This window comes from Betta splendens, chromosome 14 (genome assembly GCF_900634795.4).
Source record: "Betta splendens chromosome 14, fBetSpl5.4, whole genome shotgun sequence".
NCBI lineage: Eukaryota > Metazoa > Chordata > Actinopteri > Anabantiformes > Osphronemidae > Betta > Betta splendens.
This window is the reverse complement of record NC_040894.2, coordinates 5,610,893-5,624,214: the sequence shown is the minus strand read 5'-3', so window position 1 is coordinate 5,624,214 and position 13,322 is coordinate 5,610,893. Positions and strand designations below refer to the sequence as shown.

The 13,322-nt window shown below is 42.5% G+C and overlaps 3 protein-coding genes across 3 annotated transcripts; all 3 read right to left on the bottom strand.

The window, feature by feature from the left end:
- Nucleotides 1–320: 320 nt before the first annotated feature.
- Nucleotides 321–2,512, bottom strand: LOC114869883 (potassium voltage-gated channel subfamily H member 4-like). The gene is made up of 7 exons (XM_029174429.3): nucleotides 2,356–2,512; nucleotides 1,979–2,195; nucleotides 1,730–1,887; nucleotides 1,347–1,542; nucleotides 1,033–1,227; nucleotides 772–954; nucleotides 321–518 (listed from the first exon to the last, which is right to left on the bottom strand). The coding sequence occupies exons 1-7, from the start codon at nucleotides 2,404–2,406 to the stop codon at nucleotides 451–453; spliced, it is 1,068 nt and encodes a 355-aa protein (XP_029030262.1). The 5' UTR covers nucleotides 2,407–2,512; the 3' UTR covers nucleotides 321–450.
- A 942-nt stretch (nucleotides 2,513–3,454) lies between these two features.
- On the bottom strand, nucleotides 3,455–7,301 carry LOC114870062 (uncharacterized). The gene is made up of 6 exons (XM_029174705.3): nucleotides 7,146–7,301; nucleotides 6,380–6,481; nucleotides 6,236–6,278; nucleotides 5,931–6,058; nucleotides 5,523–5,572; nucleotides 3,455–5,025 (listed from the first exon to the last, which is right to left on the bottom strand). The coding sequence occupies exons 1-6, from the start codon at nucleotides 7,150–7,152 to the stop codon at nucleotides 4,546–4,548; spliced, it is 810 nt and encodes a 269-aa protein (XP_029030538.1). The 5' UTR covers nucleotides 7,153–7,301; the 3' UTR covers nucleotides 3,455–4,545.
- Nucleotides 7,302–8,248: 947 nt separating this feature from the next.
- si:ch1073-15f19.2 (uncharacterized) lies at nucleotides 8,249–12,350 on the bottom strand. The gene is made up of 7 exons (XM_029174647.3): nucleotides 12,171–12,350; nucleotides 11,644–11,997; nucleotides 11,297–11,406; nucleotides 11,055–11,205; nucleotides 9,258–9,749; nucleotides 8,800–8,899; nucleotides 8,249–8,682 (listed from the first exon to the last, which is right to left on the bottom strand). Exons 1-7 carry the CDS (start codon nucleotides 12,250–12,252, stop codon nucleotides 8,550–8,552), a joined length of 1,422 nt encoding a protein of 473 aa, XP_029030480.1. The 5' UTR covers nucleotides 12,253–12,350; the 3' UTR covers nucleotides 8,249–8,549.
- Nucleotides 12,351–13,322: the final 972 nt, after the last annotated feature.

Below are 13,322 nucleotides of genomic sequence, written 5' to 3'. Positions count from 1 at the left end.
ATTTGTGAACATAAATTCAGTTCTCTAAAATGTTATATTAATTAACGAATTTCTTGACTTGCAAAACAAATTATCTATATTTATAGGCGTAAAAAGTAATAGTCGTGTGCATTCGTGCGCTCGTGTGAACAGGGTTGAGTTTAATCACATCTGAATATTAATTGCCCTTACAGTTTTTTTATCAATTGAAGAAACATGCAAACGTTCCCAATTACTCAAACGCTAGGTGTCACTGTCTATTACTTGTGTTTTTTTAACAATTCATTTAACCATCTTAACCTTAACTGAAGCTGTGTGGACAGTTTGAGCTCTGCAATCTGTTCAAGCAGTGTACAAGATTCTGTTTCAGATTAGTTTATTCATTTAACAATTTAAAATAGTAAGTAAAAATACTTTCAAATACAGTTTAGAAAAGAAAAAGGTAAAAGTAAACACTAAAACATTTGTGGATCAACACCAGCTTTTGTTCAGATTACCTCCGGCTTGACTCCTTTTTGGTCTTTCATTACCTCTGGAAGCTGAAATAATAATATTGTGTATTCAAAAAGAAATCTTAATTCCATTGGTAGTTCGTTACATGCAAAGCTAAATAAAAATAGGCATTCACATCTGGTGAAGTCCTGCAATACACATAGTTATTTGTAGGACTCCCAGCTTGTGATATTTAATGCTTTTGATAATTTTTTTTTTATATACAGTAGGAAGACAATTTTTGAAGTCTATGTCATAGTGTCACTCTACAGTTAGAGTCATAATGAAACAACCTCCTACCTGGTTTTCTGTCCCACGGTCGATCGTCTGTCCCCTGCTGGCACGTCGCCGTACGTTCAGAGGGCGAAGGCTGGACACGCCTGGACTCCTGCTTGATCACATGTGCAGTGTTGGATGAAGGATGCGAAAATGTACGCATTAGGATGGCTGTGACGCTGCCAAAGATCGTGCTGAACACCAAGGCTATGAGAGAGAAACGGCATGAGATGAGGTATAGTAATATAAAAACTAAATCTGCTATCCATCAGTGCACCCATCTACCGCCAATAAACATGGTGCAGATGGAGAAGAGCTTCTCGGCGTCGGTGTTGGCAGAGACATTTCCAAAGCCCACGCTGGTCAGGCTGCTGAGGCTAAAGTACAGCGCAGTGATGTACATGCTGTATTGGGATGGGCCACCTGTTGTGCTGTTGACATAAGGTGTGTCCAGATGTTTTCCCAGCTGTTGAAGCCAACCTAAAATATGAGGCAGAACATGGATTTTGTCTAAATAAACCAATGACATATTGTGTAAATTCATATAGAAACGGTGAATTATTTGTTTTCTTCATCTGATGCTCATGCCTCATACTCACAGATGCTCCAGCTCTCCTCCGACTGCAGTTCACTGAGCCCAATCACCACCCAGACGCAGGCTATCCAGTGAGCCAACAGGGCGAACCCAGACATGAGTATGACGAGAACTATGGCGGAATTGTGTAAATAACTCTTCCGAAAGAACCGCAGGAGGCGCAGCAGCCGGACTATTTTCACCAGGTGGATGAAATCGGTCTGTGGTGGGAACGAGAGATGAAGAAAACCCATTTCGGCAACACGCTGTGAACCACTACACAAACAACAAATACCACACGGGGCCCGACTCGCCCACACTGGTGCCAGGACGCAGTGTCCAGGAGCAACAGTCCAGACAGACTTATGTTATTGCTTAGGATTGTCTCCTCCTCAGGGTAGTGCTCACCATTGAGATATGAAAGAAATAGAAGAAGTCATAGGGCACGGCAGCCAGCAGGTCCACAAAGAACCAGGTTCTGATGTATTTTCTGGCGACTGCGCGCGCCTCATAAACCACTTGCCCGGACTTCCCCTCGTAAGAAGTACAAAAATTTAAGATGATATCTGCAAATAAGCAATTCAAAGCTATTTTTAAGGATGGCTGCATCAGTAAAGTTCATCTAGTCTCATCTCGTCTTCCGCTTTCAACCCTCACCTATGATAAAGAGCACTTCTACAACGATGTCACTGACGAGGGTGTGGTGTGTGCTGAAGCTGATGTTGTACGGCACACACACGCCCACGTAGACGGTGGCCAGTAGGATCAGCACGTCCCACAGGGTTTTGGCCAAACTGTTGTGATACACAATGAAGCCTGACCTCTTCCCTTCAGCCGCTCTTCCTGCCGGCATCAAAGGCTCAGCAGGTGTTTTCTGTGAGGATACAGTTTCATGCATCATTAACTTGGCTTTACTTTACCTGTCCTTACAGCATGCTATGAGCAGCAATGCTAGGTTCATTACCATTATTTTAAACAAGGTTATTTTATATAATATATTCAAATAATATGCTGTGTAATGTCACCACACTTACCCAAGGGAAAAATGCTGGTTTGTTGCGTCTTTGGCCGGTTTGTCCTTTCATTTTTGTAACTTTTAGTTTAGTTGTCTACAGTAGCTGAGATGCCAGGAAATGCGGGCGCGGTTGCTATGGCTACCACTAGTTTAATGCAACACGTGCACTGATTCAATTGTTTTTAAAGTTTTGAAACTTGCATCAGTTTAAGAACTTTTCAGTTGAACTATTTAAACTAATTTGGATCAGGTTTAGTTGGACCTCACAAACCCAATCTGCCAAATTACATACAAGACAAGTTTTTAAAATGAAAACAATATTGATCATATTAGTAAACTACATACAGGCCGTGAGATAAAAAATACAACATTTACATAGAAATAAACCTGTATTATATGTTTTACATTTTGTTGTTGCTTCTTATGGCTTCATGTTCTCATCTACTGTACTTCAGCATCTAGTTATTTATAGAACTGTTTGTGCTGAATTTGTTCATTGGTTCACAGCTTTGGTGACCACAGTGTGTTTATAGTGCTGATATAGTGTTAGCTACCTTCCGGTTTGAAAGCCAGTCTGTCATGCAGAATTGGTTTACAGCACAAGGGTTAATTAGAGCTGGAAAGAGAAAAGTAAACACTGTAGATAGAAATTATAAGTGTTTCATTGGTTTTGCAAATTACCCCAAAATGTTGATAGGAAGCTTTGACAAAGAGCTGCAGCAGTGCAGTTAAAGCAGAAGCACATGTTGCGTGGACGTTAGCTATAATCTTTAATCTGCACACAGGAAGACGCAGACAGGCAGGAAGCTCACGTGGCACCTGGCTCCTACATGCACTGAGATGAATGGAGTGTGTGTGTGTGTGGGTGTGTGTGTCAGTGTGTGTGTGTGTGTGTGCAGGTGGAGAAGGTCAGTTGGCTGAGAATGGAGACACGGGCTAGAACTGGAGCTGTTTACTAGACAGCAGTCACACGCGACACACAAGGCACAATGCACAACATTCATTTATCGATAGTCGCACCTTTATTAAAATATTAAATTAAAAAGTGTGAGCCACATCTGGGCTCATTTCTCTAATGAGAAAAAGCAGTTTGAAAACTTTAATTACAATTTCACACAGACTCTCAGCTGTTTATTTAACATGTTGCTCTCTATTGAACCATAACTTAACATCATTTATATGTACAGCAGTTCTACTTCCTGACAGAAGTCTTTCACTTTGCAAAGAGAAAGGTTGAACCTGGGTTTCCTTCTGTCATTGCAGCAAACCATAAAAGCTTACATTTCAAAAGTGCAATTTTGAATTGAGATGAAATAAGTCTATTACTGCGTCACCCCAAGCGATCGAGGAAATATCCATTAGGCAACAAACAGGCTCAAATGTCATGTAGACGACATGTTACACAGTGTAAGCACTGTCACTTACTAATAGAGCTCAGCTGCTTGTGCGCGTTTTTTGCAAAGACTCCATCGAGGAAGAAAATCCATCCATCACGTAGAGGGAAACTAGGTCACGGTCATCTATTGAAGAAGTGTCTGATAGGAGGTTAGTGTGCTGCAGGCCTCTGACTCACGCTCCCCCCGCTCAACGCAGTAAATTATCCTCAGCTGGGAAATCATCATGCAAACTGATGGTGTTTTCAAAAGGCAGGGGATCACAAAAATGCTATACTGACCATTATCATGACTCTCACATGGAAAAATCGTCTGTGGGTTAGATTTGCATACAACAATGCCCACATGGAAAAGACACACTAGGCCTCACTTTGATGCCATTGATTTTTACATCTAATCAGACGCGTGAGAGGAAGACAAACACATGTGTTGAGCCATTATCTGTAGCATGGAAACCCAGAAAGCTTCTTTCCCCTTAACACCTTTGAGACGTGTGTTGATGAATGACTTTGAGACAAAACAATCAAAAGTAATTGTTTCCTAATCCTTCACAGCAAATTGAGAATTTCCACATGACCCCTGACCTCTAAATGTCAGCTTCCTTTTCTGTTTATTCCGTCCTCCCTTTCTTCTCTTCAGTTGCTCAGTGTAGATGGAGCTGGTTTGCATCACAGAGGAAGTTGCTCAACTGTGGAAACTTTGCTGAAAAATTGAAAATTAAATAGTTTTAATTGTTGGTGATGCAGTAATAGACAATAGTTTAGTTTAATCAGTTTGCTTTTTCAGTTTGAAATCAGCCTAAATATAACGATTGCCTAACGTTGTTGGTCGCTGTCGACGTTGAAGCTGCTGTTAAACGACTCTGTGCCTCTCTGAGCCTCGTTCCCCTCTGGGAGCTGCGTACACGCAGTCTGATCCCCATCGTCCTGTCTATCTCCGCTCTCCTGGCTCCTTCTCTCCCTCCATTTCCTACTTCCCACATCGTCCTGCCTCCTCGCGCCCTCCCAGGCCGCGCCGTCGCTCTCCGTGTCGGCGCTCCTCTCCCTCTCGATCTCCTCGGCCTCCTGGGCGATCTGCTGGCTGTTCAGGTAGATGCTGCTGTGTGACACCATGGTGCTGGTGTCTCTGGAGGGAAGGTGGGCGTCCATGTCTGCTTCCACCTCGAGGAAATCGCTTTGGTGGACCAGCAGCTGGTCCTGGCAGCCGCTCGGCCCCTGGCCGAGGTGCCGGTGCTTCCTGCGTTTCTTTGCCACCTTCAGATCCAGTGAGGCGTAATTCAGGTCAGGCTCCAAACGCTGATATGAGAAAAGTGTTAATGTTAATTGAGGAAAACACAGCATTGGACTGTATCGCGTGCTTTTCTGTACATCTGGTTTATTTATAGAACAGTTTGTGCTTAATTGTGTTCAATGGTTCGGGGCTGCTTCAACCACAGTGCGTCTATGGTGTTAGCTACCTTCCGTTTCGAAAACAAAGTCATGAGCACGGGTGGAGCTACCGTGGATACAAGAAAGATCCTCTTCGTGTGATTGAACAATGAAACTAAAGCAAATATGTTTAAGTTGAGCACAATCCATAAAAAAATTATACCATTATTTGGTTGAAAAAAAATATTTGTTTCTCTATTCCCCAACGCTGTTAGGCCCTAAACCTGCTAATGAAGTGTGCTAAACAACTAAAACTATACTGGCCGTGACAAAGTCACATAAAAAAGACGTGAGGACGTTTAAACACTTAATGTACATCATCAAACATCCAGATAATAATAAAAGGATGGAATCGCAGCCGTTACCGTCAGACCATCTCTTGTTTTCTGCTTCGTCATCGTCTCGTAACAAGGCTCTGTAGAAACGTATGAAGAAGAAAAACATTAGTTATACTAGAAAAGTGAATTATGAGTTGTGTACAAACATTTTAAGATTCAGGCAAAAAAAATATGTTATTATACCAACACTTTATTCAAGCAATGGAGAAAATTGAAATGTGACAAGTCTATTTAAAATGATTTGGTTAATATTATATGTAATTTAATTCACAGTATGAATGTTTCCTAAATTTGACAAGATCGCATTCAAGAATATGGACAAGAACAAAACAACTGATTAACAAATTGCATGTAAAATAAACAAGACATAAATAACAAGACACAACGCAATTTAAAACACAGTGAGTCATTGCTTTCAGTGAGAGGTGCGCTCACCTCTTCTGTCTACGCTGATGTTACCGTAGATTGGATTTTCCAGCTGTTCGTGATAATCGTGGGGATTTTCCTGCTGCTCATGATGATTCACGAGGTCATGAAAGTAATGCTCATCTGCCTGAGTAAGGCTTCAACAAGGTAGGAGGGAAAATACAACCATTTATTTTTAGATGGTATTTTTTTTAATATTTTAATATTAAAATTGAAAATATTGCTCTGTTCATTTATCCACAATAAAACCTAAACTGCAATTAACAAAGTAATAAAAGGCTTATTTTATGAAGTCATTATTATTAAAATCATACCTTTCTTCTTCAAAGTTGTGCGATGAGCAGCAGTTATCTTTATCTGTGTAAAAGAATATGTATGAATACCCAACTCATTAAAAATAAAGACATTTCACAATTAGGTGGAGGGTTTGTTAAATAAATGTGAATATTTAACCGTACCTCTGCAGAAAGCTCTACGTTTAACGTAGAATACGACATTGAGACAAAGAGAGAGGAGCAATGCCAGAGACAGGACCACGACCGGAACTATTAGATTACAATCTAAAAGACAAAACACAAAGGACAAGTTAGTAAAATAATAAAAAAACGGTGACATTTCTGTCTTAAATCTTTATCAGATCGAACCACGAGTTTTTGGAAATTCCCACTAAATTCCCACTGGAAAGATCAAACATTTCAAACACCAACGCTGTTACACTGGTGGTAATAAACTTACTTTAAGATGCGCTTCTGGTCTTTAAGGTAAGCTGAGTATTTCATGAAATAGCGTGAAACAGGTTCAGCTACTGTAGATGTGGTCAACATCTGATATATACATTTTCTTATAGGACTTGTGTCAGTAGATCAAATGTCAACTTAACAAACCAGAAAATGTCAACATGTGAAACAGCTACAGTAGCATTTATGTCACTAAAACAAATACTTGGTTAAAGGCCTTTCAACAAGTCAGGGTGTAGATAAACTCAATGACACATTACAGTATATGTAAATACTAATACCATGAATGCATACACATTACAGTACTCCACCTATTTATTTAATAACTCACCTGTATTTATGCCATATTTGTGACGCGCTGAAGACGTAATTTAGCTTTTACTGTTTTCTTTATTTTTACAGGGTTTACAAATATCTGTACAGTTTAAGGACATTAGGTAAATGTTTGACAACATAAATATAATTTCAGAAAATGTTTTGAACTTACCTAACATTGTTGTGTCCTCCGTCTGTTACGAAGAAAACACAGAGTCTCTCTGACACGAGGCTCTCAGGCTACAGGGCATCAGTTCAGTCAGTGATGTGAGCTACGCTGCATCTATTTTTACTCGCTGTAGTTACTCCTCTTATCGCTGCGCTTTGAAACCTGGCTGCTCTTCAGTTACAAACAGGAAACAACGTAACCTCATTCTGAAGCACCGGGCTCATTACCATAGGAGACACAATATGATTTTAAACAGATCGTCTGAACCAGTAGTTTCAGAAAAAAACATAGAAGCTTTAAATTTGTTGTTAACAAATTAAATTAATTTAACAAATGCATGGAAAAATTACTTAAAATTTGAAATCCGGCTTTATTCCTTTTCCCTAATATATTTAATGTTTGAGTCACTACAGTTAGTTGAATAACAGGCTTCGATGTACTGTATGTATTTATAAGTACAACACATTTACAGTATGCGTTTTTTTGGGCTCACAAGGCATCTGTGGAGGAGCTGGTAATTTTTTTGGTAAAATTTTTTCGTACTGCAAACACACGGTACAGTGTGGTTTCGCTACTGTGGTTGGAAAATGAGAAGAAAAAAAATGCAGTTGTGAAAGATGTGTTGGTAAAGCCAAATGTGTGTCCGTGTGAGTGTGTGTGTGTGTGTGTGTGTGTGTGTGCACTTGAAGTACACAATAACAAAATGTGACAGAGAAACCAACTCAAGCAGGGTCACTTTTATTTATTTTGCTAAAGAAGAAATTATATGAGGAATTACCTGCAATAAACAGCAATAAAAATACATCCAGTGTGTCATAAAAATATGAAAAGCTGTATAGTTAATACAGTGTACACAACCTTTAGATGTGTGTGTGTGTATGTGTGTTATGGCATCCAGTGGTTTTTATTGATGTTAGCCGTTTAGCCCATGTGGTTTGCGGTTTGAGCTCCCTCTCTGTCGTGGTGCTTGTGGACTCGGCCTGTGAGTTGAAGCTTTCGATAAATTGCATCAGCATCGAAGAGCAGGAAATGCTCGTTCACAGATTTAACAGATAAAAGAGCACTGGACAAAAGTGCTGGCAGTGGAAAGAAATCACAGTTCACCGTAAAGTTTACAAAGTTTATTTTCAGGTGACACAAACTTTTCGTTATTCCATTTAATACAATCAACGTCATTTTCACTGTGACCAATACGGCCAAAACAATCGAAACATCTAAGAGACAATAGCATGTACCACAGCTCACGTACAGTATATACACACAACCTACATTTAGCTACTGTAACTGTACCAGAAACTGACCACAGTTATATGTGAGCTTCACATTTTGTACTTCTGTACTTGAGGCCGGATACACTGCTGTGCAATATATCATGCAAACCACCATATATAAATATAAATATATATATCATATGCACTCTGCTAGCGAGTTACACCTTGAAACGGGGTAAGAGGTAGCAGAAATCTCACGCCGTTGGTAGACTGCAGCTGCATACTTGACTGGAGGAGGAGGGGGTTTGAATGAAGGCGGCAGGTCCATCCTAAAGGGACAAACACTGATTAGACCAGAAAGATGGTTTTATGCATAGAGAGCAGGAGACGTGTACAGTAAATGCTTGGCAAGTCTTTTAAGATGCTGTACCATTAGTGTGTTTTACCTCTGTTTTATTACGCGTCTCCTGATGAGAAAGGCGACCACAGCGATCAATAGCAGCAATGGAACCATTATTAACACCAGAAGATGACTCCGCTCATTACCTACGATTTCAATTCAGGCAGGGAGAAGGTGTCATTGTGGAGAACAGCGAGAGCCGCGTCGACCGCATTGATCAGGTTTTAGCGAAACTCCGAGGACTCCAAATGAATATTGATAATAAATGCAGAGCTATACTGTGGAACTTTTTGCCTTGAGCCTGTGTGTGTGTGTCTTAAAGATCAGCAACTCCAGAAACTGACTGTTAATGCTGGCTATGTTAAAGAGGCGTTCAGGAACTGGCCTTCGTAATGGGAGCATCGTGTTTAAGGTCTTGAACGTTACCTGCCTGCAGTACTGCTTCACTTCACTGCTTGTTGCATAAGCATCAAACCCGGAGGCAGGGAGCCATCAAGAAATTACCTTCTACTCTTGGTTTAGTGGTGTGTTCTGCTGCAGGATTGTCCGTGATGCTGGACTCCTCTGGCGCATTCGCGGTAACATTGTTTGGCTGAGTCGCAGACGCATTTAGCATCCCGCCGCTGGTCGTTGCGTGTGTTCGGTTGAACGCTGCACTGCTGGACCTTAATGTAGAGTTGAGTGGTGGATTTGCGGTGGCGGTGATGAAGTGGGTGTTGTTTGTAAACGGGGTTTTATGCTCGTCAGGTGGATTTGTAGCATTGCTGACTTTGGTGGAAGCGTCGGTCACATCAGAGGTCAAGCTCCTGGTCCACGTTACACTGGTGCTATTGGTTTGCAGCCCAGTGGTTTGCAGTCCAGTAGTTTGCAGTCCAGTAGTTTGTGGTCCAGTGGTTTGTAGTCCAGTGGTTGACGATGGCTGGAAAGTGGTGCCGAGGCTGCTGACTGTTGAGTCGGTGGGAGCCTGTGTGGTAACGACCGAACGCGTTGACAGATCTGAAAGTAGAAAAGCAATGAACATGAATTATGCTACTGATTCAACTGCAGGAAGCAGCTGGTGAGCTTGAATTAGCATAAAGTCTGGGAGGCAGGAACATTATTATTAAAGTAAAAAAAAACAGCCTCTATCCAACCAAAAAAAATCCCTACAACAATACTTAATACGTCTTGATTGAAGGAGCAATGTTCTGCTGCTGCTTCCAACTCAGCACATAATAATTTTCCATAAAACAGCGAGCTGTCATTTTTTACGTTTTGGTTTATGTAGACAAGTCCCAAAAGCCTGAACTATTCATTTGATGGAAATCACACTGAACGGCTGTATATGCAGTAGTACTGTAGCTGTAAGTAATGCAGTGCAAAACTTCAGCAGAGCACAGAGAGATCAATAACAGTTGGGCCGAGCTGGCATTTATGAACACTTTGTGCATAATCAATAGGTAAAATAAGGCAAAAAGCTTATTCAAGATCCTGACTGTGAGGAAAGAATGCAAATCTCATCATATGTACTGTGTACACCAGGATGGGGCTGGGTGCTCGGTGACAATGTGAATGCGAGAAGTTGCCATTTAATAAAGCCGTCGTCCAGGAGCTCGTCTCCGTCTCGTCTGATTATTTCTGCTGCACTGCTCCCATCCGTCCAACAGACTGTGCTCTCACCCTTCGCTGCTGAGACGCCACGCGGGGGTTCCTTCACCGCTTGGTACAGAGAGGGCTGAAGCAGGAAGTGACTCGTGATGTGTGTGTGTGTGTGTGTGTGTGTGTGTGTGTGTGTGTGTGTGTGTGGTTTGTGTTTCTTCTTTTGTTACATTTTCGATGAGAAACGTGTTCGCTGCCCAGACGACGGGGGATTATTTTCCTACTTAAGCACAGCCCACATACGGTTCTGTACCAAAGCTACTGTACATCAGTGGCAGAGGATTAAACGCAGTTTGCGTGTTGTCGTACCACTTTATTTTGGCTCACTTCAGCGTTTGTCACGTTGCCACGAGGCAACTGGCTTGCAGCAAATAATTGAGAGGTTTTATTACGCGCTGTAGTTCTCAATTTATTCCAGTTGCTGGCGCCTCGGAATCCTTTGAATCTCTCGCATTCCTTTCAGCTAATTAAAAATTAAAATTGAGTGAGCTGCAGTATAATAACAAAAGTCAAGTATCAGTGCTCCAGTCCAGTGCGATTTATTAAGTCATTCAGTCTCTCGGGCCCTCTGCTGGATGGTTAATCCACGCCGGGGGGAACGCTGAAATTAACTATGACTCAAAGACAGAAATACAGTAGCAGCAAAGAAACGAGCAGGCTCACCTGTTGTTAAGCTCACTGTCAGCACAGTGATATTAAACTCCTCGTGCAGATATTTGCTTCCTGTGTTGACAGTCAGCGTGTAAGTCCCTGTGTCGGCTTCAGTCACTTGCCAGAGATTCAGTGATTCCGTGTCTGAAACCAAGTTCTGGTTCTGGGAAAGAGTCATCGCAAAAGCATATTTTAATACAGTTCGGAAAAATACCAGAAACCGATGGAGAAATTCTTTGTCCTGCTTCTGTTACCTTGGTCCATCTGTACTGAATGTTAGGAATGGCTGCACAGCGGATGGTCACATTCTCTCCACTTAGGGCCTCAACAGTACCATTCACATCACATGTGATTTTATCAATGTCTAATAGATCACAACAAACAAAAACAAATCGGCGCGACGTGAGTGGAGACATTTGCATGCAGTAATGTGACTGAGGTGACTACAGAGAATGAAATCAGACTGTGGTTTCACACAGCAACACACTCTGCAGCGGCTTCCTGCAGTCGAGTGGCACATGACGACTAACATGGCTGAAGTGGCGCTTCTCATGCCGCGGAACATGTCTGAAGGAGGAAAGCGGGTACGAAGCGTACGTACCTTTGATTTTCAGCTCCGTTTCACATCTCAGAGGGCCGTGAGGAAACGTTGTAATACCACAGATATAGACGCCACTGTCCCATACAGTCACAGCAGAGAGGCGTACGGGGAAGCCAAGCCAGCTGTTTGCATCGTCCTCCATAGTCTCTATCGTCACATTAGTCATAAACTGATGAAGACCATGCATTGGACTATAGACTGCAAGCTTATTCTCATTTTTCCCCATTTTCTTTGTCCATTGAATGCTGTCGATCTTGAAATCATCTCTCTGTTTTATACTACAGGGCAGAGCGACATCCTGGCCCACGTCTGCTGGCCAGGATTCATAACAAAACAGATCAACAGCCTTGTACCCTGTTGGACATATGAAAGAAGCAAGGAGTGAGATAATGCAGACCGTTGCCGCCTCCCTCCCTGCTGGGAAACAGGCAGATACGATCACAGAATTAAACTTCCCGGGTTGTCACGCCAGAGGCCCAGACGCAGTTCAAACCCACGGCGAATAAGCATATTTGCTGTTATATTACCTTGTGTAATAGATGCAAGGAACAGGAGAGAGAATAGCGCTCCCAGAGAGGTTCCAGCCATGTTTAAGCTCCCCAAACTCATTAGGACTCATCAATCAGGCTGAATCCAGCAGCGGTGAGGAGGGAGGACGGGAGCTGCAGACTGTCGACTGGGGTTAAAGAGCGGGGCCGAGGCTGTGAGACGGAGACGGCGTGACCTATCTCTACAGGAAGCTGCACAGAGGGTGAGTCATACGCGCAGCGCCGCTGCCTTGTGGTGAAAACCTCAGGTGCAGAACAGAGGCTTGCAACAGACGCAAATCATTGCAGCCGCCAACAGCTCTCGCCCTCGTCGTCGGGGCCGAGAGAAGGGACTCACCTGATTTCAGAGCACATCCGTGACGATTAGGATCTCAGGTAGAAGATGTGTCAACACAAACAGGCTGAGGCAATAAAAACCAAAGCGGGAACATTTCCTGGGGGTATTTGCATAAATACGTGAACTGTGCTTTTAGGGCGAGCGCACGATCTCATGACACCACTTTTCTAGAACCACCACCAGCTGGACTTCATCAGCGAATGAACACGTGTGTCCTGAACATATGAACATGCGACAGGGCGTCAGATGCGGCTCACACCTGTTCCTATCGATCGTCCCAGCTCCTTCTGTTGGTCCGTTTGCTCCAGTTCGTTCCCTTGTTCTGCTTGCGCTGGTCTCAAGGTGAGAAGCTGCAGACGGTGACGCGTAGCATTGTTTAAGCGGTGAAAATGAAAATCCTCATCGCGTGATTGCTCAGTATTCCTCCCTTTCAGATCGCAGCCTGGCTTTGTTCTCCGTAATTGCGGGTGATTAATGTCTCAGAGCTGAACTTCACCATAAAGCTTGTCACACCAGCGCCGGGATAAAGAGCTCAAAGGAAATTTGACGTGAATCGTGAGCAATTCAGGCAAATGTGATTTTATTCTCGCAATTAATTCATTTGTTTACCCCATCCTTTAGAGGCAAGCGATATTCGAGACGTTATGTCACAACACTCGATTTCTAATGCATAAATTAATTCTTGATGAATCATTTGTCTGCAGCTTTGAGAGCGATGGATTGAAATAATCACAGCCAATTGGCACAGATCAGAAGACTAAACTGTGAAATCTGTGAACCGTCTCACCCAGAGC